We start from the raw sequence: 27,877 nt of genomic DNA, 5'->3' as shown, positions 1-27,877 counted from the left end.
AATATTTTGCTGGTAGCATTCAGGGCAAAGTGCTCAATAGCTGGCAATATCTGAGGTGTCCAGCCCAGACGTTTGACACGGCAGCCTCATTTGCCAAGGTCGTGCCTCTGGTTCCCATGTGGAATGAGAGGACTCTGGTTCCAGGACCACAGGCTGGCTCCCCGGGGTAGGCCAGCTGGAGCAGAAGTCTGAGCTTTTGGTGTTAACGGGAGGCAATAAGAGCGAGTGAGTGTGGCTGACTCAACACCGTAAGTTGTCCCTTTGGAAAAAAATACATCTTAAAACTCACATTCTACCAGTGTAAGAACCATGGTTCATAAACCTCCTGCATCTGCCAACAAATCAACAAAATGTGTGTGTGTGTGTGTGTGTGTGTGTGTAAGTGAGAGGTGAGGGGCGTATAATTGATTTGTTTTGTTTTTTCCAAACATTCAAAGGAGTATCAGACCTGTATCAACCTCCGATGGAATGAATTTAGTGCAGGGACTTGGTTACACTGGTGAAATATGGAGAGGAGGAAATAGCAAATAATAGAATTTAATGAAATAGAGGATGAAATCTAAGAGAATCAGCAAAGTAAAATAATGGTTCTTTGAAAACGCTAATAAAATTGATATCTTTCTATAGGGGCTTTAAAATGTGTCCACAAATTCTCTGACAATCTTCTCAAAAGTGGAGCCTAATCCTGTTCCCTTTGCATGTGGGCTGTACCTCGTAACTCTCTTCCAATGAGTGGAGTAAGTGGAACTGATGATGTGTGACTTCAAGACTTTGCTGTCACTTGGATCCCTGTCTCTGAGGGAAGCCACCTGCTATGTTGTGAAGACACTCCAGCAGCCCTAGAAAGAGGTTCACATGGTGAAGAACAGAGGCCTTGAGGAATCTGAACCGCCTGCCAACAACCAGCACTGACACACCAAGCATGTGACTTAGCTAACGGGGAAGGAGACCCTTCAGCTCCAGTCCCAGATGAGTGCAATCACAGACGGCACCTTGACTGCAGCCTCGAGGGAGACTCTGAGCCAGACAGCCAGCTAAGTCATTCCCAGGACCTACCCCCTCACACAAGTTGTGTGAGATAATAAATGCTTATAGTTTGAAGCTACTGAGACTTAGGGTAATTTGTTATGCAGCAAGACATAACGAATACACCCCTCACTCCCAAAGGAAAGCTAATCAAGACAAAAGAGAGAGAAGGCACAGGTCAATATCAGGAATAAAAAAGAGGATATCACAAAAGATCTAACAAACATTAAAAAGCTGTAAAAGTTATTTGCAGAATTTTGTGACCATAATTTAAAAATTTAAAAAGAAAAAATTCTTAAAAAAACACAATTCACCCAAACTGAACCAAAAGAAATGGAAGACTTACAGAAAGAAAATTCCAAGCCCGGGTCCAAAGAATGCCAACTCGTTTCATGAGGCCAGTAAAACTGTGATAGAAAACCTGAGAAGGGCATTACAAGAAAAATCAAATATAAGCCAAACTCTTTATGAATATAGATGCAAAAATCCTAAATAAAATATAGCAGTTCAAATCCAGTGATATGTGAATTCTTTTTTAATTTTAGCAATGCACGGTTGCTTTAACATTCAAAAATTAATCATTATAATTCACCACTTTAATGGAGAAATAGAAGAGAGGTCATATGATCATTTCAAATATGTGCAGAAAAAGTATTTGGTGAAATTCAGTATCTGTTTATGTTAGAAACATTTAGAAAGCTAGGAATAGAAGAGGACTTCCTTAATCTGATAAAAGGTATCTACAAAAAGCCTGCTGCAGTCATTACACTTATGGAGGTCTCCCCTGAGGCTGATAATGCACCAGAGTTTCTTGCTACCCTCAGTTTACTCAACACTTCACAGGAGATTCTAAATCATCACTAAAGTAAGAAGATAAAGGAATTAGAAATGAAGGGGAAAAAATTATGTTTAGTCATAGATGGCCTGATCACATAAGAAAAATCCATAGAGTATGGATATTTTCCTCGAACTGGTAAGTGCACTTAGCATACAAGCTCGCTGTTGCCTGTACCCCAGACCCAGGTTTCCAGTCATCTGGAACCTTGCCAGTCATCAGGGTGAGGAGAAAGAGCTGATGAACCATGCTCTGACTCTGAAATCTTTTGCCCGACGTAACCCGCATTACCTGCGTCACATGTCGTTGGCCAAAGCATGTGACACAGCCACTCTACAGGGTAGGGCCTGTCATCCTCCTGCAGGGAAGGGCATGGCAGAGGGGAAGTGATGCTACAACCTGTCCTAAGAGTAAGGGGCAAAGGTGTGGAGGACAGAGAAAGAAGCAGGGAGAGAGACAGGTGTGATGGCAGGTGACAAGACACCAGGATTACAGGAGAAAAGTAGCCAGTGAAAACTTCCTGGGGCAGAGCTGCCAAAAGAGCGGGTAGGTCTCACCCTCATCTTTATACAGTAAGTCCCCTACATACGAACGAGTTCCGTTCTGAGAGCGCAATCATAAGTCCACTTTGTTCGTAAGTCCAGCAAACTCAGCCTAGGTACCCAACTAACACAATCGGCTATATCATACTGTACTGTAATAGGTTTATAATACTTTTCACACGAATGATACATAAAAAACAAACACACAAAAAGTAAAGAAAACATTTTTAATCTTACAGTACAGTACCTTGAAAAGTACGGTAGTACCAGCTGTTTTACGCTTGTTTCTGGACATCCTAGGCTTGAAATAAAGATACTGTACTACTGTGCTCTATACAGTACTGGACAGTAAAGTACACAAAACCACAACCACTTGTAGAGGATGCACGCACGTGATAATGTACACCAGACACATGAACTAACTTACGTGATTGGACGTGCAAAAGCAAGTTCGCGTCTTTGAAAGTTCACAACTTGAAGGTTCGTATGTAGGGGGCTTACTGTACTTGTTTGCTTTGGTATAACATGAACTCCTATTTCACGAACATCTGATAAAGTCCATCACATACATAAACGCTTTGTGTGTTTTTGCAGGATATCAGGGACAGGAGATGAATTTCATATTTGAGTGTGCAGAGCAGGGAAGAGACTAGCCATGGGAGGTAAGAAGCCCACGAGGACAAAAGTTCAGCAAAAGCAGGAAACTAGAGCCGTATGTGACTGAGAATTTACGCCCCTGGGAATTTTCAGAAATCTGGAGACAGGCATTGGAATTCCCATAGATATGGAATTAGAAGCTTAAACTAATTTTCTCTAAATCTCAGCCTTCTTGGCTAAGATCCAGGTTACATCTATGACAAGCATGCATTTCTTAAATTAGAAACTAATTAACAAATATTATGGTTGTTTTGAAAACTCCAACCATATCCGTCAGTGATGAGATAGCTGAAGTGAGGTGGGTAAGTGGAGGTACAGTGTTCTGCTGGGTTCTTCTTAGTGTTGGCACAAAGTTACTCAGGGAGATCATTAAATAATTTTAATCCTTGTGTATTGCAAATGGTGTGTAACTAGGTTTTCTTCTTGGCTAATAAAGGCAATGGAATTAATAAATATTACCCAAGACTTTAAAATAATTTCAAATTTCAGAGACATAAAATAATGTTTCTGATGTTAAATCTAAACAATTCTTTAAGAAAAAAAACAACAGGGATCTAGATAAATATTCAACCCAGAGTCAACCTTGCTGTTTGTGTCACCCCCAAACAGGGGCTTAGGTCATTTCCATGATGTCAACCTTCACTACAGCAGCAAGAATGGTATGCCAGTCTACATTGAAATGGGAGCCTTTAAAATGTGTTTGGACATAAAAGCCAATGCAAATGAGAATGCACAAATCTACACAAAATCTTTGCCATCTAGAGCTTATATTTGCTTTAGCTATGAGAAATCAAGCCAGCCAATCTCAAAATGAAACTCAAGGAAATTTGGGTTTCCCTGGTGGCGCAGTGGTTAAGAATCCACCTGCCAATGCAGGGGATGTGGGCTCCAGCCCTGATCTGGGAAGATCCCACATGCTGGGGAGCAACTAAGCCCATGCACCACAACTACTGAGCCTGCGCTCTAGAGCCCACGAACCACAAATACTGAGCCTGTGTGCCACAACTACTGAAGCCTGTGCGCCTAGAGCCCGTGCCTCACAACAAGAGAAGCCACAGCAATAAGAAGCCCATGCATTGCAATGAAGAGTAGCCCCTGCTCGCTGCAACTAGAGAAAGACCGCACGCAGCAACGAAGACCCAACGCAGCCAAAAATAAAATAAATTTTTAAAAATAAATAAATTAATTTAAAAAACATAAAACAAAAACTTAAAAAAAAAACTTAAGGAAATTAAATTTTGCACGTGGCCAAACACGTGCTGTGTGCCAGCACATTTGACGTGTGTGTCTGTGTGCACCCTTCCGTCTACGTACAGACAGAGGCTTGGAGCAAGTAAACACCAGGTCTTCATCTATTAGCATTCAGTCCATGTGCTGGTTTGGGTTTCCTCAAGGACAGACTTTACGTTGAGGGTGTGAGTGCAGATAGTTTATTCAGGAGGTGATTCCAGAATGCAGTAATAGGAGGGAGGAAGTGAGATAGGGGAGAAAAAGTAGCCAGTAAACAGTGTGTTAGCATGCAAAAACCCTACTGGGATAAGCAGAAAACTGGATATTAATCCTAACCCAGAACCATAGAGCCAATGTAAAATACTTGTGTCAGAGTATTGCCAGAAGGGGCAAGGGAGCTGGGGTATACTCCAGTTGCCTTCGGTCATTCGTTAAGGGCTCCTTGAGGCAAGGCACTAATTCTCCAGTACTTCCAGCTTGTCCCAGGTTCTGCCACCTACAAAAGCCCTCAGGCAGAGAGATGCAGAGACTGGCAGATGGAAATCAGCCCTACTAGACCATAACGCCCAGAGCTGAAGAGACACAGGTGGGGCTCTGACAGCCACCTCTGCTTCCATTACATCTCCTGTCTTCCAAACCATCCCTGTTTGTCGGTTCCTTTATGTTCTAGTATTTCTTGCTGACTTTTATGCAGATTTTGATGAGGGATAGGGGGTCTCCTGTCCTCTGCTCGGCACTATCCTGTTTTAAGAACTGACATCAAATGTTTACCCACCAGTAGGGTCTGAAGCAGATGCAACAGAATAACCAGGACAAAGGCTTAAAGTGATCAAAGTGTTTTCCATCCTGATCCACAACGAAGAAGAAGCCTCCGAAATTAGCCCCATGGTAGAACAAGTGTCAGCCAGCCGGCTGCTTCATTCTGCCAGCGTAGGCTCCACCCTTATTCTGAGACACTCGCTCCCTCCCGGAGAAGAGGCCCCATGTGCTCTCTCGAAAAGCCTCACCAGGGACCTTCAGCTGTAAATAAAGCCTTGGCTGAACCAAGCCCTGCTCAGAAGAGCAAGTATCTAAGCAGATCTGCATGGCACTGTCTTCCCAGCAGGGAAACGCTGCCACGGTGCCCATCACACCCTTCCTTAATTATCTCAGCATAGCACAGAAGCTAGAAAGCCCCCATCATTAACTCTCATGGAGGATGTTTTCCAAGAGGCTGCCCATGTCCCACCCCGCTCTTCAGAACTGGCAAGTGATATACCCAGAGCTTGCAAAGCGTTTGAAAAGTTGAAGGTGGCCACAATCCATCTAAGACAGTTATTCTCAACCAATGGTGTTTTTTTTTGTTGTTGGTTTTTCTTTTGGGCCGCTCCGTGCTGCATGTGGGATCTTAATTCCCCAACCAGGGATTGAACCCGTGCCCTCTGCAGTGGAAGCACAGAGTCTTAACCACTGGACCGCCAGGGAAGTCCTCAACCAGGGGTGTTTTCGCTCTCCCCTTCCACCAGGAGACACTTGCAACGTCTGGAGACGTGTATGAGAGTGTGCAGGCGCTAGCTGGCATCTAGTGGGTAGAAGCCATGAAAGCTGCTGAGTCTTCTACAAGGACAGGACACCCTCCCACAATAAAGAATTATCTTGCCTAAAATACCAGTGGTGTTGAGGTTGAGAAACCCTGTTCTAAGGAGATAATTCTGCTGGACCCTTAGACACCCCCTTGCAATCATATTTCATCCCTTCAACCCTGACTCTGCCCCTCGCAGACTTCCTGTTTTGCTAATTAAGCTCTAAACAAGACCTCCTTCCACTCTCCAACCCTGTTATGGTCTCAGAATTCTCTCCTCAACTCAGCAGCTAGTCCCTTTCATCATTCTAGTCTCAGAATTTCTCTCTCAATGTCCCCTCCCCAAATCTTTTACATGTCAAAGTTTCTCTTCCAACATCCATCTACTTTTCTTTATTCTAAGCCCAGAATGTCCCCATCTCTGCTGTGAGCCCATCCTCCCCCAAACAAGCCTTTCTTGGTTCTTGGATCCCGATGAAGAAAAACTTCTATGATGCCCTCCCAGCTCTGAAACAGCAGCTCTGGAGCCGACCTTTCCCAGGGAGCAGACATCCGAGTGTCTGGCTAAGAAGATTCTAGGATTCAGGTTCTCTGGTCCCTGCCTCTGACAGCCGGAGCCCTCATTTCTGGTGCCCATGCTAGCCGGTGATGTTGAGACGGAGGCCGCTCTGTGTGCTGGCTGCGATAGCAGACAGGCTCCCTGTTGTAGTAGCCAGCTCTCCCTCAAGCAGAGTCATCTTTGGGCCGGCGGTTAGGATGAACAACCTGAAAGCTTGGGCACTGAAGGTCCAGGGATGGTTGGCTTGCGACTGTCCTGGTTTTAAAAATGAAAGTCCTGCAACCCAGGTATGCCCTCAGGATGGTTTTCCCCCCCTACCTGGGTGAGCTCAGTGGGAGCAGCTGGAGGGCAGAGGAGAGCTGCGGCCTCACTCTTCACTCGGGTTCATTTGGGACAGGGGGGTTCTCCCTGATGCTTCTTGGGTTTAAGTCTGGAAGTCTGTCTCAGAAACTCAGACTTGATAGTTTCATGCCATGTAGTTAGGTTCAACAGACCTCCTCGGAGCATTGCAATAGACTTCCTACTCCTTGCCACGGGGACAGAAGACACGAGACCACGGCTCCTGCACCGGAGGACCTCTGGGTCTAGTGATGTGTGGAAAGACAGAGAAAGTGCAGAGTGGCAGGAGCTATGATGGAGGCCAGGGCTGGGAAGGAAATGCAGAAGGCAGTCAGGGAAGGCTTCCTGAAGGTGTCAGCGCCACAGAGTGCAGGCCGAAAGGACAGAGAAGCTTTGCCAGGCAGCAAGGGAGGATTAAGGAAATATTTTCCAGTTGAATGAAATAACAAGAAAATAAATGCATTGAGAAGCCTTGGCAATGCTTATAGACTTAGATGGAGTGGAGAGAAATGCAATTCTCTTTGATCATGGAATGAAAGTATATCTGTATACTTATAAGGTAGGCTTACCATTTTTGAAGACTTATCTCCACCTATTGCCCCGTTTTTCATTTTCATAACCCCCGCTTGAGGGTAAAGAGACAGAGACTGTAATTCCAATTTACACTGGGGGAAGTTGGTCCCACGGAGATAAGCAGTTTGTGCAACTCGCATGTCTAGTTAAGGTCTCCAAGTTTTGACCTTGAGGGAGGCTGCCGAGTACAGTGTGGACCGCCTGGGCTTTGGAACTAGACAGACTTTGCAAGATCCCAGATTCTTTACTTACTAACTCCATGACCTTAAGCACATTACTGAGTCACAGTTCACTCTTGTAGGAAATGGGGAAAATAACATCTCCTGTGCAAGGGCTGTTGTGAGGATGAGATGAGGAAACCGATTTCAAGGACCTAGTAAGAGCTTGGACAAAGTAGGCCATTAAGAAATGGTTTCTAACAGACATAGAGAACAAACGTATGGATACTAAGGGGGGGGGGAAGTGGGGGGAGATGAATTGGGAGATTGGGATTGACATATATACACTACCATGTAGAAAATAGATAACTAATGAGAACCTACTGTATAGCACAGGGAACTCTACTCAGTGCTCTGTGGTGACCTAAATGGGAAGGAAATCTAAAAAAGAATGGATATATGTATATGTAGAGTTGATTCACTTTGCTGTACAGCAGAAACTAACACAACGTTGTAAAGCAACTATAATAAAAAAACCCCAGAGAAACCAAAAAAAAAAGAAAAAAAAGAGAAAAAGAAACGGTCTCTACAAGAATTTGGGCTCTTATTTATGAACACCAAAGGATAAGTTTGCTGTTAAACTGAAGAAGTTTCCACTGTTTAGATCTTTCTTTTGTGGGTTTGCTTGCTTGTACTTCTAGAACTCGATTCTCAGCGTGCTCAAATTAATTAAACAACCTTTCTTCAAGGATGAGAAAGCCGATGTGCTTTTGAGGGGCTGCTAATTACACTCGATATCTCCTTTAATAATATGAGATTAGAAAGAGCTGAAAGTGAGATTCTTAAGTGCACAAGACAACCATGGTGATGACACGTGGACCTGGATTGAATCCGTAAACTTGTGTACTTGGATTCTTTTCTTCGTGTAGTGCTTATACATATATTGAAACCAAGGAGTGGAAGATGTTATCACTGATAAACCACTTCAAAGGGCGATGCAGTCCAGCCTCCACGCTTTTATGACAAGCAGCTGAGGAGAGTGGATTCATGCAGCTCCCTTATCCCTGACCCAAAGCCGCTCATAGGATTCACCTTCCCCCCTGACTGCCTGGTGATGGCCTTGGTCATTGTTGCTGGCTTCAACTTCAGTCTTATTTGTTCCTTTTTTTAAAAAAAAAAAAAAAAGCATTCTTCTTCCCCTTTATCTACATAGAAGGAACGGCTACCGTTTCCTTGGAGATGCCCCTTCTCTACCAACGTTGAGGGGTGAGGACTCTGAGGGGGCATTGACCCCATGTCTGCCCCCAGCTGCTCCAAGTCTCTCTACTTCACCTAGGAAATAGCAACACAGATGAGAAAGAGCACAGGCTGCTTAGACAGGCCTGAGCTCACATCTTGACTCCGCCACCAATACTGTGACAAGGACCGTGTTTACAACTTCCACGGAATCGCCTTTGTCTCTAAAATGCAGGTGGTGAAAGCTACTTGTAGAATTGCTATGAAGATGAAACGTGGCCAAGTCTGTAAAGCACCTAGAACAGGGCCCACACATAGTAAATGTTAAATAAATGAGGTATTCCCCTTCCACTGCCTCAAAATCCAGCCACTGCATTCATTAGTTTGAGTCTCACAAAGTCTATTACAAAGACCTGAAAGCAGATGAAACCCAAAGTGATTTTAGCCAGTACCACTGGTATAGTCATTATTCCAGAATAAGACCCCAAGGGCTCACTCCAATAGATAACCTACACATCAGAGTCTACCATGAGCCTTCTGTGTGCCAGGCACTGAAGTTGTGTCTGTGACCAGGACATACATAGTCTCTACCTTCTGGAGATTATAAATAATGGGTGAATGTCCACCTTTAAAGTAGCATAGATGGTTTCTGGGGAGTGGGGAATAGAGATGGAGATTGTTACCCACAAGGAAGGTGGCTATCATTTTCCCAAAACTCAGCAGGGCATGGGCAAGAAGAACCTCCATCAGGGAAAGGTGCATATTTCCAGTCAGGGCTACAGTAAACCCCGGGGGCTACCTGGGAGGACGAGTAAGAAGTCTCTCCTAAGGAGAAAAAAGCAATAAGGGGCAAGCCCAGTCCAGAGAAAGTCAACGCCGTTGATCTGGCTCCGCCGTTGCTACAACAAGGCTCTAAGAATCCTAACATCTAGGATGCCTTAGTAAACGATGCTTAGATGAAAAGTCACATGGTGCGGGGGAAGGGTTTATCTAGTAGCCATTTGACCAGAAGCCTAAAACTGCCTAAGAAAGCAGATTGATCAGTAGCTAGAGTCAGGCAATCCTAGTCCCAGCCCTCTAGCTGGGAGGCATTTCTGCACCATGGGGTTTTGTGCAATTCTCAGAGAAAGAGAGGCCGTGCCATGCTGACCTGTGGCTGAGGAGAAGAATCCTTGGGGTCTGAGTCACAGGTCAGGATCCAGATGCAGCAGGAGGCTGGATGACCGCTGCACACTGCAGCCAGTTCAACAAGCCCAGAGTGGAGCTCAAGAGGCCACGAGCAGGCATGACATCACAGTGGTTCATGGGGGGCCAAACAGGAGGCTGATGTCCTTGGACAGAATCCTCAGTCACAGCTGGGGGTGCTCACAGCCCAGACAGCAGCCCCTAACCAGAAAACATACGGCAGGCACTACTATATCTTCTTTGCATATGCCAAGGGAAATTATTTATGTTAAACTTGGATACACATTTAAAATTGTTTTGCTTCTGTTTTTGCTAAGTCACTTGTTTACACAAAGTCCCAAAGCTCTCTTTGAATTAGAAATTTTAGGTCTTATTGAACTAGAACGACCCCAAGCAAGCTACACCCAACTCATCATCCTGGGGCAGTGGTTCTCAACTGGTGGTAATTTTGCCTGCCTCCTTCCCCACGGTCCAGGGGTCATTTGGAAATGTCTGGGACGTTTTTAATTATTGTGATCGGGGCGGTGTTATTGGTATCTGGTGGACCCAGGGATGGTGCTAAAAATCCTACAATGTTCAGTACAGTTCCCACAACAAAAAATTATCCAGCTCGAAATGTCCATATTACTAAAGATGGGAAGCCCTTCTTTAGGGCAGGCCTGCCCCTAATATTCGCAGGGTCCAGAACAAGTATGCAGACACAGGGCCTTGGCTTGTGCCTGCCCCACCCTTCCCCTCTGCCCCAGCTCCTTCCTGCACTGGGATAGGCCTTGCACACACTTATGCAGACAACCCTGTCTGCACATGGAACTCTGTCCAAACTCCCATAAACCTAGAGGAGCACGGATCATGGGGACAGCTGCAGGGAAAAGCAATACAGACTCTGGTTGCAGACTTGGGGACAGGGAATTCTGAGGCCCTGAATACTTGGACAGTGATGTGGCAGAGGGGGGGGGGGTCACAATTTCATTGCCCCTTAGAGCAAGGTACAGCCAGAGGAGAGCTAGGGCAAGGCCCTGTAAAGCCTGGGCCCCGAGCCAGGGGCCCTTCAGCCAGAGTCTATGGGCAATGCCGCTGCAGGCTCTACGCAGGTGTGAACCATGAGTCCAGGTCATGTGACACCACCAGGGCCGGGAGCTTAGGGAGGGTTAGGAACTAAACATGACCCTCTGAAGACCTTGGCTATCTATTTGGCCCCGGCCCCCTCCGTCAGCTCTTTGGACCCCAGAAGGTGGGGGAAACCCCAGTTTCAGAAGAAAGGCTCATCAGAGAGCAAAGGCCTGAGAGCCTGAGAAAGAAGGAGATCCCAGGGTGAGGAGAGCAGAAGGGGAAGAAGCAGCATGAAAACAGCCATGAAATTCCAACTGTCTGCCAGTCCTCTTTGATTCCCCAGACTCTGAGATAGAAACATTTCAGCTCCTTTCCCTCATTTGACTTCACCTAACTTTATGCTTTGGAAAATGACCCGGTTAAAATGATGTGCCCAGACGTAGAAATTGGAGAGTGGAATGAATGACCCGCTGCTCCCAGACGTGTGATGTTCGATGTCTACCTGCCCTGGCATCCTTACCTCCCAAATGTCCTTCCCATCATTCCCCTTGCTCCACCCCTCCCCCACCTCCATCACTGTCTCGGTTCAGGTGCTCATCATTTCTCCCATGAACCATGGCAACTGTCCTAATTGGTCCCCTGATAACAGTCTCCGCCAGTGCCTCCTCCACATAGGCTGCTGGAAAACCCTTCCTATAACACATCTCCAGACACGCCACCCCAAGTTCAGAACCCTTCCGCGGCTCTCCCCGCCCACAGAGTACTGCCCACACGCCTTAGCATGACACTGTCCCCTGACTCGATGCTTTCTGCTCCAACTTCAAGGTTCCTGTTTTCATGTCTGGACCCACCAACCAGGGGAGATTTCCAGGTTTATCTCCCAGAACTCAAAGCTCTGTTACATCTGTAACTTCTCCAATAGTGCCTCTCAGACCTGACGCCTTCAGGGCCCTGAACATTTTCTACATTTCCAGTGCAAGTCCAGGGGAACGGCTAACAGAGGCATCATTACCGCATCCCAGAGGCGCTTCAGAAATACCATCCGGGACAAAAGCTAAAAAGGTTTGTAATAGACACAGAGATGCACTGCCCAGCTCTCCCTTCCAGGAAGGACCTACCCAATCGCAAGGCCAGGAGTCAGCAAACAGCTGTGGTTGTCAGCTCCTCCAGGGCCACCTCTGCTGCAGAGCCCTGCCTTGCCGAGATGCCCTTCCCTGTGCAGCTCTCACCTGGTGACTGAGGTGGGAGTATAAAGGCCTGGCCATTTGGGTCCAAAAGAATGCAACTCTAATGACCACTGCTTGCTCCAGAGAGCCCTCTAAGAGCAGCAAAGTTTTGTTAAGCCTACATTGCATTTTCACCTCTCCTTTTGCCCAATTTGACTGGAGCCTCCAGCAGAGGATTCGGTTCTATAGGAAGACCCAGAAAGCACACTATTTACCAAACCCAGAAGGAATGTGCCCCCACTGCACTAAGTCCAGCAGGGGTCTCCTCTGTAAGCCGGGGCTGGCAGCAAAAGAGGCTGCTACAGAACTTGGCTTATGCAGGGCATGGGGGCTTAACCACCAAAAGCCAAGAAGTTGCAATTATTGTAATGACCAGTGAGGACAGAGCGGTAGCTATGGGACCACGACCCATAATAGACTATGGAATCTCTAGAGGCCAAATGTATAGGCAATAAACAAAGGTACTGGCCAGCTTATAGCAGCAGAAGAATTCAAGGCTAGATGACCAGTAGGTCGACAGAAGTTGACCCAATGTACAATGCTACAACTTTTGCCTGGTTCCTGTACCTGGGTCAAATTTTAGACCGAGAACTCGTGGACTGAACAGGTGGCTGGGTCCCCAAGAGGAAGGATTCCGCAACATTCTGGCAAGTATACACATCAAATAATCTTCCCGTCCTTTCACAAAGGAACCTACAACTATGTACTAAGGTAGCTGTATACCAAGGAGAGGAGAACGCCCAGATATTTCAAGGATTGTTAGTCACAGTTGACATTGATCCCTAGAGACCAAAAGCTTCATCATGGCCCTGCTGGTAGGGAAATATGGGGGCCAGGTAATAAATAGATCCTTTCCCAACATCCAAGTTATGGAGGGCCCGCTACATCCACAGACTTACACAGCGATCATTTTCCTGGTCCCCAAGTGCATAATTGGGATTGTAACACTCAGCAGTTCATTGGGTCCTTGGCCTGTGGGGTACTAGCTGTCTAGAGGAAAAGCCAAATGGAAACCTCTGAAATTACCCCATCCTGACAAGAGAATAAATCAGAAATCATATTGCATCCCTGGGAAGGAGGCAGGGATAAGTACTACCCTCAGGTAGGAGCAGAGGTGTTGTCACCTGCATGTCTCCAGGTAATTCTCAAGTATGGCCCCTCTGCAGAAAGCCCATGTATCCTGGAGGATGGCTAGAGACAACTGCAAGCCCAACCAAGTGATAACCCTGATCACAGCTGTAGTTTCTTTGTTAGGACAGATTAATATGGCTTCAGGTACATGGTATGTGGTCACTGATTTGGCAAATATGTTCTTCCCTATCCCATTCAGAAAATAGGAAGGGAAATAGTTTGTATTCACATGGAATGGACGACAATATACATCTACGATTTTGCCCCAGATATATGTTAACTCTCTTACCCTCTGTCTCTGTCATGATGTAATCGGAGGAGATCTGGACCATCTGGACATCCTATATAGGATCACATTGATCCATTACATCGATGGCATTATGTCAATCAGGAGAGACGAGTAAGAGGTGGCTAGTCACATTTGCACTCCAGAGGGTTGGAGATAAACAATATGAAGACTCGGGGCCTGCCACCTCCATAAAATTTTAAGCCCCTGTGGTCAGGGATATGCTGGAACATTTCTTCCCAAGTAAAAGACAAATTATTGTAGCTTGTCCCTCCCACCACAAAGATAGAAGCACAACACCTGGTGGGCTTCTTCAGGTTCTGTTCTGCAAAGGACGCATGGAGGTGGACCTGTGAACATGAGATCCTCTGGTCATATGTACCTTGTCATCCTGAAACGGCCGGCCTGAGAGACCATTGGAACAGCCTGTGAAACCACAGCTGAAGCTCCAGCCCAGAGGCAATATTCTGCAAGGACAGGATGCCATCCCTCAGGTTGGCATATTTTCACAAATCAATGATCTTTAAATGGAGCCGTGTCCCCAGAAGGAAGAATACGAGAACCCAGGATCCACGAGGTAGAAGTGGTGAGCGACCCCACTTACCATGAATTCCTAATGATTCCGGGTAGGCTCCATACTTCCCATCCCCATTACCATGGGCTCTGCAGGCTTAGGGGTCCTGCTCCCCAGAGGGCACACACATCTTCTCTAGGGGCCACAGCAGGGGTCCCATTGAATTCTATGGTGTGTCTGCTGCCTGGGCACTTTGGATTTCTTGTGTTGAGGGACCTTGTGTTGAGGAAGAAGAGAAGTCACCATCTGGTCAGGGTTAGATGACCCTGATCACCAGGACAGGAGCAGGTTGGTGTCACACAGTGGAGCATGGAGGAATGTCTGGGTCCTAAGTGATCTGCTTGGGTCCCTCTTGAGATTCCCCTACCCAGCTGTGATTATAAATGGACAAGTACACAACCTCAGCCTGAGAAGGGCATGGTGATGAGGCATTCAGAGATTTGAGAATTCATGGTCCTTCCCTTCCTAAGCAAAATCATTTTTTATGGGCCACGCCTCTGTCTCCGTGCCTTGCCAGCGCTTCAAGGTGTCAGGCATGCCGAGTCAGGCAGGATGGCCTTGGAAGCTCAGGAACTGACTCAGCCTGGACGGGGGAGAAACAATGAAAGAAAGGCAGCCTGGGGTCCAGAGACACCAGAGGGTGGCTGCATCAGCCCTGCTCTTGCCTTCAGATCTGGCCCAGCCTCCTCCTTCCCTGGACTCATGACACATTTAATCCCGGCTACCGCCCCAGCAGCCCCATGTGCTGTGGGGCCCCAGCCTGCCGTCTATGTTCCGTAACTATCTGAGGGTGGGCTGAGTCCTCTTAGAATTTCCAGTCCCCCATTGCTCCTTCTCAACAGCCGCTGTGGTCTTCCTGTAACAAGGGGAGCTGTGCCCAGCAATGGCACAGACTCACTGAACGAGTGAACCTCAGAAATGTCAGAGAAGACCCGGTCCAACGTCTTCCTCTTCCACGTGTGGAGACTGACGCCCAGAAGGTTTGGGTTTCTCACCCAGCTGGGAAGAAAGACAGGCACGTCTCAAGTCTAGGCCGTAGGACTCCAGGTTTGGTGCTTGTTCTCCATTTTCTAGATGCAGTATTTGGAGACCTAACTCTCAGCAACTGAGACTGGGGCATATCCCCGAAGTAAACTGGGAAGGGAGAAGAAGTCTCTCTATACTCATTCACGCCTTCATTCCTTTATTTAACAGATATCTGTGAGTTCCTGCACCGTGCCAGGAAGCCGAGTTCATAGGGACTTCCCTGGCGGTCCAGTGGTTAAGACTCTGAGCTGCCAATGCAGGGGGTAAGGGTTCGATCCCTGGTTGGGGAGCTAAGATCCTGCATGCTGCATGGCACAGCAAAAAAAACAAAAACAAAACCAAAAAATACAGAGTTCATGCTCCCGTGGCGTTTACAGATTAGTGATGGAGACAGACGGAGATGACTTAAAATGATTACATAAATAAATATGCTTGTGAAATAAATATCACTTGTGAAATGAAGGAAGAGAGAAAGGGAGGAGGAGGAAAAGAGAGAATGCAGAATGCTTAATTAAGAAGTACTTTCTTGCTAAAAAATGCTAACCATCATCTGAGCCTTCAGCGCGTCATAAACCTTTTGCTGGCGGAGGGCCTTGCCTCCATGTTGATGGCTGTTGACTGATCAGAGCTGTGGCTGCTGAAGGCTGGGGTGGCCGTGGGCATTTCTTAAAATAAGGCAATAAAGTGTGCTCATCGATTGGCTCTTCCTTTTGCTTGAACACTTAGAGCCCCTGTAGAGTTTTAATTGGCCTAATTTCAATATTGTTGTGTCTCAGGGAATAGAGAGGCCCCAGGAGAGGGTGGCTGGTCAGTGGAGCAGTCATAACACACACAACATTGTCAATTAAGTTCACCACCTTATGTGGATGAGGTCTGTGGTGCCCCAAAACAATTACAATAGTGACATTCGAAGATCACTGATCACAGATTATCATAAAAAATATAATAACAATGAAAAAGTTTGAAATAGTGTGAGAATTACCCAAATGTGACACGAAGTGAGCAAATGCTGTTGGAAAAATGATGCTGATAAACTTGTTCGACAAACCAGCAGTTTGTAAAAAATGCAATTTCTGCGAAGCCCAATAAAGCAAAGTGCAATAAAACGAGGTATGTCTGTAGATGGAAAACATGTGATTTAGAAACTGATTTTGGTTTAAATTCTAGTTTCACCAATTTCAGGTTTGTTGATGCAAGCCATTTCACCTCTTTGAGACTCAATTTCCTTATTCACAAAATGGGAACAATAATACCGCACAGAGTCGTTGGTAGGGATTAAACATTTTGTACCATTCTTGGCATAGAGTAAAAGTGTTGATATTAGTTTTCTAGGGCTGCCATAACAAAATATCACAGACCGAATGGCTTAAACAACAGAAGTTTATTTTCTCACAATTCTGGAGGCTGGGAGTCCAAGATCAAGGTGCCAGCAGGGTTGGTTTCTGGTGACAGCCTCTCTTTTGGACCTGTGGATGGCCACTTTCTCACTGTGTGCTCACATGGTCTTTGTTTCTGTGTGCACACAGCCCTAATATCTTTTCCTCTTCTCATAAGGACACAAGTCCTATCGGATGAGAGTCCCACCCTAATGGCTAATTTAACCTTAATTACCTCCTTAAAGGTCCTATCTCCGAATACAGTTGCATTGGGGATTTGAGCTTCTACATATGAATTTTGGGGGACATAATTCAGTCCATAACAGTGCTCAATAAAAGTTCCATCATACCTTCTTCACTTTTTCTCCTAATTGTGAAAGCAATGAAAAAATAAAATGGAGGGATACTTTTACAATCTGTTAAGCATCAGGGTGTTAACCAAGAAAGTGCCAGGGGTGCCCAGTTATTTCTTTATGAAGTCGACAGTATTTCATGTCAGAACTGAAGACCTACAAGTAGACCTTCACAGGGACCCACTTTGCAGTGAACACACTCAAAAACGGAGAGGAAAAGGGGTATTTGGATATGGAAAAATACTTGGGAAATCCTATATGTCCAGCTGCTCATTAAAGAAAAAAATCATTAATAACAGTAAGGATGTCAACAATACAGTAATAACAGAACTGGAGAAAATAGAATTGACTACGAAAAATTAATTTGTTTAACTAGAATAAAATTGTGGTCCACAAATAAGCTACAAATAACTAAAACTGGGGGAAAAAGGTGAGAAAAAATAAAGTAGCATCAAAACCCAGATTTTACCAATGAAGAAAGGGATGAGAAAGGAGGACAAAGGAAAAGAAGTAAAACCTGTAAAATTCATCTTTCATTGGCTATAAAGAGGAGTTAAAAGTTGTGCTTGTTTAGAAAGTTTAGAAATGGTGATTGTAGCTGTAAAAATGTTCGTGGAATGTCTCATTGATCGCAAATGATTTTTTAAAAATTAGAGGGTTACTTTTTAAAATTCTTTAAGACAGAAAATGAAGTATAAAACAATCGTTTATCAAAACACACATCAAAAATCAAAAGAGAAGACAGAGGACAAGTAGACATAAAGTGGGATGACAGATGATAAACACGGTGTGGTGTTTATAAAAATGAATGTAAGTGGCCTATCAAGCTATTTAAAGATTGTACTTTTTTTCTCTTTTTGGCTGCGCCTCTCGGCCTGTGGGATCTTAGTTCCCCGACCAGGGATTGAACCCGGGCCACGGCAGTGAGAGTGCCGAGTCCTAACCACTAGACCACCAGGGAATTCACTAAAGATTATATTTTTTAAAAAGTTACCATTAAGTTGTCCGTAAGATATGTTTCTGCAGCAGATTCTAAAAGTTAAAAATAAATTCATGGGCCAGAATATGCCTGTCAAATTCAAACCAAGGAACAGCCACATTAATTCTGGACAGCACAGTGTTTAAAAGCAAAAGTTTTACATAAGACTTGCAAGCACATACAGCAAAATACTATAAAAATACACGAGAAACGAAACAAAAACGTGCTTTTTTGTTTTTTTTTGGGAGGGAGAAAGTAATTTACCATTATCAGTCTATTACAGATCCAAGTAGACAAGAGATTAAATAAGGACATAGAAAAAACGAAAGACACAATAAATGCAGTACATATAACAGACTTATACTAAGTTTCATAATCCACAAATATGGATTACTTTTTCTTTTGAAGTATACATACCTGCTCTATAAGCAAAAAATGATCGCATACTAAATCATATCTATAAACACAAGAGCAGAAGTTTTATAGATAATACTTTGAGATCACAATGCAATAAGTTAAAAATTCAAATAGATATTAAAAAGAAAAAATACTCAGACATCTAGAAACTAAGAATAACGTCTTGCATGTTGCTGAGACAAAGAGGAAATTGAAACCAAGAGAAACAGAAAGAGACAGGGAGAGATGGGAGAATAAGTGAGAATGAACTTAACACTTTTGTAACAGAAAATCACATCAAGGGAAAAATAAAAGAAATAAAACAATACCAGAAAAAAAAAAAAAACTGAAAGAAAGAAGCAATGGAATAAGAAGAAAAGAAAAAAAGAGAAAAGCAGTGAAATGTAGGGTTTAAAGGGCTCCAAAGCTGAAGTCAAATGGACATGGGCTGCTTATCTTCACTCCAACACACACAGCTCTGCAACCTTGGAACATCTGGTTAATTTCTCTGTGATCCATTTTCCCATGTTTCTCATCTGTAAAATATGGGTAACAGTGCCATTTTTATAGGGTTGTTGTAAAAATTATATTCAATAATGTCTGGTAAAGCTTAAAGCACAGTGTCTGGTAAAAAACTGATAAAGGATGAATGAACCTTAAGAGTTTGAAGTGGTAGTTACTGTTTCTGTAAGAATGGTAGTAGTAATAGCAGTGTTACTAAAAGCTACAACTTTGAAAGGCAAACAGAACAATCAAACAAAGCCTCTGGTCAACCTTTTAACAATATAAGAAATACAAAATAGGTCATTAAATATGAGAATGAGATTCTAGTAACTAATATACAGGAAAAATTTTAAGTATATGGCAATATTACATATAGTTGTAGGATAAGAAATTTATCAATTTCAAGGATAGTTATTCTTCACGTGTGTGTGTGTGTGTGTGTGTGTGTGTGTGTATGTATGCATGCGACTGTATGGGTATGAGTATGTATAAAGATGACACAACACACACTCACACACCCCTAAAACAGATGGGGTCAAAGGCAAAAGGAAACACAAATAAGTCATTAAAATTTCTCAAAGGTCCTCATGGATTTATTGATAAACCTGTCTAAATATTTAGGACATTTACAATCTCCACCCAACACCATAAGTTCTTAAGTACTAAAAAAATTTTTAATTCATCCTATTTGTTTCTAATTTCTACATCTAACTGAGAAAAAGTTTGAAATGGATCAGAAGAAAATATCAGAGAATATTTTTATAGGCTGAGAGTAGGGAATTATTTCTTAAAGGTAAAAAGCACTGATCACAAAGAAAAATATTTTAAAATCTGACTGCATCAAAATGACAATTTTTTTATTTGAGGTATAACTGATGTACAATATTATGTAAGCTTTAGGTGTACAACATAGTGATTCACAATTTTTAAAGGTTATACTCCACTTATATTTATTATAAAATATTGGCTATATTCCCTGTGTTGTACAATATATCTTGTAGCTTGTTTATTTTATACATAGTAGTTTGTACCCCTGAACTTTTATCCCTATTTTACCCCTCCCTCTTCCCTCTCCCCACTGGTAACCACTAGTTTGTTCTCTATGAGTCAACTTCTTTTTTGTTATATTCACTAATTTATTTTATTTTTCAGATATCATACAGTACTTGTCTTTCTCTGACTGACTTAATTCACTTAGCATAAGGCTCTCTAAGTCTACCCATATTGTTGCAAATGGCAAAATTTCATCCTTTTTTATGGCTGAGTAATATTCCACTGTATATATGAACCACATCTTCTTTATCCATTCATCTGTTGACGGACACTTAGGTTGCTTCCACATCTTGGCAATTGTAAATAATGCTGGTATGAACATTGGGGTGCACGTACATGTTGGAATTAGTGTTCTCTCTCTCTCTCTCTTTGTTATATATCCAAGAGTGGAATTACTGTGTCAAATGGTAGTTCTATTATTAGTTTTTTGAGAAGCCTCCATACTGTTTTCCACAGTGGATGCATCAATTTCCATTCCCACTAACAGTGTACAAGGGTTCCCTTTTCTCCACATCCTCACCATCATTTGTTATTTCTGGTCTCTTGGATAGCCATTCTGACAGGTGTGAGGTGATATTTCATTGTGGTTTTGATTTGCATTACCCTGATGATTAGTGATGTTGAGCATCTTTTCATGTTCCTGTTGGCTAGCTGTATGTCTTCTTTGGAAAAGTATCTATTCAGATCTTCTGCCCATTTTTTAATCAAGCTGTTTGGTTTTTTGCTGTTGAGTTGTATGAGCTGTTGATGTATTTTGAATATGAACCCTTTACCTCTCATATCACTTGCAAATATTTTCTCCCATTCAGTAGGTTGTCTTTTAGTTTTGCTGATGGTTTCCTTTGCTGTGCAAAAGTTTATGAGTTTGACTAGGTCCCATTTGTTTATTTTTGCTTTTATTTCCTTTACTTTAGGGGAGACAGATCCACAAAAACAATACTACGATTTATGTCAAAGAGTGTTCTGCCTATGTTTTCTTCTAAGAGTCTTATGGTTTCAGTCTTACCTTTAGGTCTTTAGTCCATTTTGAGTTTATTTTATCAATATATGATGTTAAAGAATGTTCTGAAAATGACACTTTTGGGCATGATAAAAATGCAATAAAGTTACATAAAAAGATTAGAAAATATATGTGTGGCACTTCTAAAGACAAAGAATTAATTTCCAAAATACCTAAAGAGCTTCTACAAATTAACAAAGACAAGAACAATAAAAGAATAGAAAAAGAATGAGGAAAGATAACGACCAGGTGATTCCAAGATATATGATGCACAACATAAAAAATACAAATACCTCTATGTTCTCTAAAAATAACAAAAATCACAGCAAAACCAGGGAAAATATTCTGGAAGTGTCCCTATCAGCCATATTGCAGTGAAGTGATATTTTGGTTTTGACTCTCTCTCTCGCCATCCCCATCCCTGCACTGTATTAGGAAATGGAATACACATATATCTGTGTATCTTGCACTGAATGTGCTGGGCACATAGGCGCACAATCAATGTGGAACTGCTGAACTGAATTATGAATTCTATTAGGGGCACAAGGAAAATGGTTATTTACAAAAGAGGAAATCTGACTAGAAAACTGACATATGGAAAAAGATTTAGGCTCCCCAGTGATCAAAAAATTGCAGATTAAAACAGCCAGGCATTACCATCTTTCACCTACTTCATCAGCAAGAAGTCAAACAAGATCACAGCCTGGTGGCCTCAAGCAACAGGGCAGCCAGGTTGTGACCACTCTCGCCCCCTCACTGGAGCAGAAGTTGCTGAAGATTTACCATGGTGGCTTCAGCACTGCTGTTTCTTTGATTTGTTTACCAAAAAATGCGGTGAAAACCAAGTGTAAGCACCTTGGCTGCCAGAGACCCTGAATGCCCTATCTTTCCCTACTAGCAGTTACCGAAAAACCTCAAAAGGCCATTTTAATTTCCTCTCCATGTTCATCTGAGATCTGGTTTCTCAGGCAGCCGAGGTGCTGGATGAACGTAGGGAAACCCATCCATCAATGCTGTGGCTGCCATAGCATGGCGATTTTGAATCTTGCAATAAAACAAGATTAATGGGCTTGACTTCAGTTTGACATTTCAGCAACGAGGGTTGTGTTTGCCAGGTTTCTACACCCCTTTCCTTCTTGTCTCCCAGCCATTTTGTAATCACCAGCCAGGTCCCTCCTGCTCCTTTGGATTCCTGAAGCGAAATCATGGAAAAGGAACACGTATCGTGAGCTTGGAAAAGGCAAATCACTCTGATTTCTGCTCGTCTTCAAAAGCTAGTGGGGATTTCAGTGGGAAATGGACTCTCACAGCCATGGTGATGGGACCAAGCATTAACTGTTGAATTGTCTGAGTGATCATTTCATCCAGCCAAATGCGCCTACCGTGTATCCAGCACTGTGTGGGCAGCTGGGAGAGGGGAGAGGGAATATACAAAGAATTCTAAGGTGTCTTCTCTAAAGGGGACTGAGGGCTGTTGGCGTGGTCAGAGCTCAGGGACGTGGTTCTAAATAAAAGTACAAGGAAAGAGCAAATGGGTTAGAGAGCTGGGGACAGGCTTCTTGGGGAAAGTGGGACTTGAGTTTGACTTTAAAAGAAGATGGGGGGGTGGAAAAAGATGGCGGACTAGGAGGACAAGGAATTCACGTCTCCGCACAACTAGGGCACCTACCAGGCACTGGCAGGGGACCACAGACACCTAAGGGGATGGGAGGAACCCCCAGAGACCAGGTAGGATGTGGGGCATGGGGAGGAGTGAGGGGGAAGGAGAAGTGGAGGCGGGATGAGACTGGCGCCCCTGAGCGGTAGTGGGGGGAGGGGAAGGGATCCCACGCCCAAAGGGGGAAATTGGGGGACAATTTCCCAGGGGCCAGGTTTCCCCTGCTCACTAGGGCCCCCGGGAGCCTGCTAAGATCCCAGGCCTTATCCTCTGCCCACTGAGGCCCCCTCTAGCCACTCAGGTCCTGAGGGAGTGGGAGGGAGGGAAGGGGAAGCAAAAGTAAAGGCCGGACCTCTGGGACCTGCACCCCTGAGGGGTGGCTGGGGGAGGGGAGGAGTTCCTACACCCTGCAGGACCCACCCATGGTTTGGGGTCCAGTGGGGATGGGGGAGACAGTGGGGAGGGGCGTGAAGTAACGGAAGGGAATGCGGCCAGCGCGTTCCCTGCCCACTTAGGCACCAGGGACCCTATTGGGCTCCCGGGCCTAAACCTCTGCCCTCGGAGCCTCCCTCCTGCCGCGCAGAACCCAAGCCCCGCCCCTACACCCTCACCCAGGGCCCTACCTCTACACTCGGAGACCCCCTCTGAGACCGCCTCAAACGCGCTGGGCCTAAACCCCACCCACACACCCTCACCCAGGGCCTTACCTGGAAACTCCACACTCCAGAGGCCCTCCCTTCCCGGTGCTGCCTCTCCCCTTCCACGCAGGTCCTAAGCAGAGGCCCCGCCCCTTGAACGTCGCCCCACCTAGGCCCCGCCCCAAGGCCTTTTCCGGCTGCTGTGTCCTAAGCCTAGGCCCCGCCCCACACTCAAACGTCACACCCCCCACCCGGCAAGGTCCACTCCACCCATGCCTAAGTTCCACCCCCACCTAAACTACACAACCATAGACAAGGCTTGTTTTTTTTTTCCTCTTTTAGAGTGGGGTTCTGTTTTACCTTGTTGATTCATTTATATATATATTTTTTCTAATAAATATTTTATTTTTCTAATTTTATTTTATTCTTTCTACTTTGTTATTGTTCTTTCCTTTCGGTTTGTTCCCCCGCCCCCACCTTTTTTTTTCTTTTTTCTGTTGTGGTTTTATTTTACCTTGTTGCATTTGTTTCATTATATTTTTATTTTTCCTAATATATTTTTTATCTTTCTACTTTTATTTTGTTTTTTATTCTTTGTTATTGTACCACTCCTTTTCTTCTTTCTTTTCTTTTCTTTTTTTTTTTCTGCCACACCACATGGCTTGCAGGATCTTGGTTCCCAGGCCGGAAGTTGGGCCCAAGCTCCTGTGGTGGGAGCTCCAAGTCCAAACCACTGGACTAACAGAGAACCTCAGACCTCAGGGAATATAAATCAGAGTGAGGCCTCCTGGAGGTCCTCATCTCAGCACCAAGACCCGGCTCTATCCAACTGACTGTAAACTCCAGTGTTGGACACCTCAGGCCAAACAACCAGTAAGACAGGAATACAGCCCAACCCATCAAAAAAAATTAAAAAAAAATATGTTACAGACGAAGGAGCATGGTAAAAACCTGCAAGACCAAATAAATGAAGATGAAATAGGCAACCTACCTGAAAAAGAATTCAGAGTAATGATAGAAAAGATGATCCAAAATCTCGGAAACAGAATGGAGAAAATACAAGAAGCATTTAACAAGGATCTAGAAGAACTGAAGAGCAAACAAACAGTGATGAACATCACAATAACTGAAATTAAAAATACTCTAGAAGGAATCAACAACAGAATAACTGAGGCAAAAGAATGGATAAGTGAGCTGGAAGATAAAATGTAGGAAATAACTGCCAGGGAGCAGAATAAAGAAAAAAGAATGAAAAGAATTGAGGACAGTCTCAGAGACCTCTGGGACAACATTAAATGCACCAACATTCGAATTATAGGGGTCCCAGAAGAAGAAAAAAAGAAAGGGTCTGAGAAAATATTTGAAGAGATTATAGTAGAAACTTCCCTAACATGGGAAAGGAAATAGTCAATCAAGTCAAAGAAGCGCAGGGAGTCCCATACTGGATAAATCCACAGAGAAACACGCCGAGACAAATATTAATCAAATTATCAGAAATTAAATACAAAGAAAAAATATTAAAAGCAGCATGGGAAAAGCAACAAATAACATACAAGGGAATCCCCATAAGGTTAAGAGCTGATCTTTCAGCAGAAACTCTGCAAGCCAGAAGGGAGTGGCAGGACATATTTAAAGTGATGAAAGGGAAAAACCTACAACCAAGATTACTCTACCCAGCAAAGATCTCATTCAGATTCGATGGAGAAGTCAAAAGCTTTTCAGACAAGCAAAGCTAAGAGACTTCAGCACCACCAAACCAGCTTTACAACAAATGCTAAAGGAACTTCTCTAAGTAGGAAACACAAGAGAAGAAAAAGACCCACAAAAACAAACCCCAAACAATTAAGAAAATGGTAATAGGAACATACATATCGATAATCACATTGAATGTAAATAGATTAAATGCTCCAACCAAAAGACACAGACTGGCTGAATGGATACAAAAACAAGACCCTTATATATGCTGTCTACAGGAAAACCACTTCAGACCTAGGACACATACAGATTGAAAGTGAGGGGATGGAAAAAGATATTCCATGCAAATGGAAATCACAAGAAAGCTGGAGTAGCAATACTCATATCAGATAAAATAGACTTCAAAATAAAGACTGTTACAAGAGATAAGGAAGGACACCACATAATGATCAAGGGATCAATCCAACAAGAAAACATAACAATTATCAACATTTATGCACCCAACATAGGAGCACCTCAATACATAAGGTAAATGGCTAACAACCATAAAAGGAGAAATCAACAGAAACACAATAATAGTGGGGGACTTTAACATCCCACTTACACCAATAGACAGATCATCCAGACAGAAAATAAATAAGGAATCCAGACAGAAAATAAGTAAATAAATAAGACACAACAGACCAGATAGAAACTGCTTTTTATTTCATAGCACTTTTTTGGTGCCCTGCCTAAATCCTGCTAGTCTTCCTAGAATTAACTGATGGTAAAACTCGCCCTCAATCAAGTCTTAATTTATTCCAAGATTTTCCCCATGGTCATTTTTCAACATTCTCTCAACAATGTTAGCATATTATAGAAATTAATTCTAACTGTAAAAAAATCTTTGCCTATCTATCTATCTATTATCACTGTTCTTACCTAATATACCATCTATTGAGATATATAGATTCTTTTTTCCTATTATATATAAATATTTGGTTATTTTAAATGTTATATAAATATCTATATGCTGAGATATATATATATATATATATAGATATATATATATATATATATATATATATATATATATAATCCTGAGATAGTATTCCCCCAAATTATCCTCCAATAAAAAGGGTATTGCCTTATATTCAAGTCCTTAAAAATTCTCATATTAATTTCCATTTCTTAGTATTCTGAATAGGAAATTGCTGTTTGGGAGAAGGCATATTTTTTCCAGATGATTTCAATCCGTTCCCAATGATAACTGAATTGAAATGCTGTGCTGGATTGTCTGATGTTAACCTTATTTAACTTTTTATGACTTTAAATATTTTTATCAATATTCTTGAATACCCTATATTGAAAAAATTATTACTTTCAAATAATGATAATTTTTTCTAATATTGATATATTTTCTTTATTTTAATATATGATCTGTCACATCAGAATACTGATAAATAATGGTGGTGGCATCATACATTTTGTTATTTGTTTCTGCTTGTAATGTGATAAATCAAGTATTTCATTAAGTGTGGTGTAGTTTCTGGTTCTAGACTAAATTCTTCATTATGTTTAAAAAATACACTGTTATTCCTAGTTAACTATTAATTTAAGAAACTGTATTCTGTTTGGCATGAAAATATTTTAGGAGAGTTTTGTTTAATTTGATCTTTTTGGTTTAACCTTTTTATAAATTTCTGGTGTTAATGTAATAAGATAGGAGAAAATAGTCTGTATGATTGTGTTTCTCAGAATGTATTAAATTTTCTTTCTGGAAAAAAAAAACAAAAGAAGATGGGGACTTCCCTTGTGGCGCAGTGGTTAAGATTCCGTGCTCCCAATGCAGGGGACCCGGGTTCGATCTCTGGTCAGGGAACTAGATCCCACATGCATGCCGCAACTAAGAGTTCGCATGCTGCAACTAAGACCCGGCACAACCAAATAAAATTAAAAAGCAAAACAAAAAACGGAAAAAAAATTTTTTTTAAATAAATAGAAGATGAAGGTGGGACTTCCCTGGCAGTCCAGTGGTTAAGACTTCGCCTTCCAATGCAGGTGGTGTGGGTTCGATCCCTGATCAGTGAACTAAGATCCCACATGCCTTGCAGCCAAATAACCAAAACATAAAACGGGAATAAAGATGCAGACCTACTAGAGAATGGACTTGAGGATACGGGGAGGGGGAAGGGTAAGCTGGGACAAAGTGAGAGAGTGGCATGGACATATATACACTACCAAGTGTAAAATAGATGGCTAGTGGGAAGCAGCCACATAGCACAGGGAGATCAGCTCGGTGCTTTGCGACCACCTAGAGGGGTGGGATAGGGAGGCTGGGGGGGAGGGAGATGCAAGAAGGAAGAGATATGGGGACATATGTATATGTATAACTGATTCACTTTGTTGTAAAGCAGAAATTAACACACCATTGGAAAGCAATTATACTCCAATAAAGATGTTAAAAAAACAAACAAAAAAAAAAAACAAAAAAGGAAACCAGAAGCAATATTACAACAAATTCAATAAAGACTTTAAAAATGGTCCACATCAAAAAAAATCTTAAAAAAAAAAAAAAAAGATGAGAGGACATTCTACAGGGAGGCAAACAGCATGGGGAGGTACTCAGAAGTGGAGGGCAAGACAAGGGCAGGAGGAGATGGGCCCAGAAATGCCTTTATGCCTTCTCATGTCCTGTGTCCCTGCCTGTCAATCTAGCTCAGACACCGAGGCCAGCATCCACTCGTGGGCACCTCTCTTCCTCCAGAGCCTTCCCTTCTCTGCTCTCCCTTCTCTCTTCCTTTTCTCTGTGCCTCTTCTTCCTCTTACTTATGTTGATTGACTCTGTTCTAGTTGCTACACTGCTTTATAGCTACTTTTTATGATTTTAAGTTGATAGTAAATTACTATTTATACTGCCTTATAGGACTTCCCTGGTGGCACAGTGGTTAAGAATCCACCTGCCAATACAGGGGACATGGGTTCGAGCCCTGGTCTGGGAAGATCCCACACGCCGCGGAGCAACTAAGCCCGTGTGCCACAACTACTGAGCC

The 27,877-nt window shown here is 43.2% G+C and overlaps 1 protein-coding gene and 1 non-coding gene across 3 annotated transcripts in view; both read right to left on the bottom strand.

Annotated features, from left to right (window-relative positions):
- Nucleotides 1-1,396: 1,396 nt before the first annotated feature.
- The window catches only part of MTHFS (methenyltetrahydrofolate synthetase), a 316,186-nt gene continuing 289,705 nt past the window's right edge, over nt 1,397-27,877 (bottom strand). Inside the window, exon 5 of one of the 2 annotated variants that reach the window (XM_068559114.1) lies at nt 1,397-1,447. In XM_068559114.1, the coding sequence (XP_068415215.1) occupies nt 1,417-1,447 (31 nt within the window). In that variant the 3' untranslated portion in view covers nt 1,397-1,416. Of the gene's footprint in view, nt 1,448-18,504; nt 18,835-27,877 lie in introns of those variants that run through there. The other variant, XM_068559126.1, reaches the window with a different exon arrangement.
- On the bottom strand, nt 17,813-17,884 carry TRNAE-CUC (transfer RNA glutamic acid (anticodon CUC)). The gene has a single exon. It is a non-coding gene; the product is annotated as a tRNA-Glu (tRNA).

The sequence above is a fragment of the Eschrichtius robustus genome, chromosome 1 (genome assembly GCF_028021215.1).
Source record: "Eschrichtius robustus isolate mEscRob2 chromosome 1, mEscRob2.pri, whole genome shotgun sequence".
Taxonomy (NCBI): Eukaryota; Metazoa; Chordata; class Mammalia; order Artiodactyla; family Eschrichtiidae; genus Eschrichtius; species Eschrichtius robustus.
This window is presented reverse-complemented; position numbering and strand designations above follow the sequence as displayed.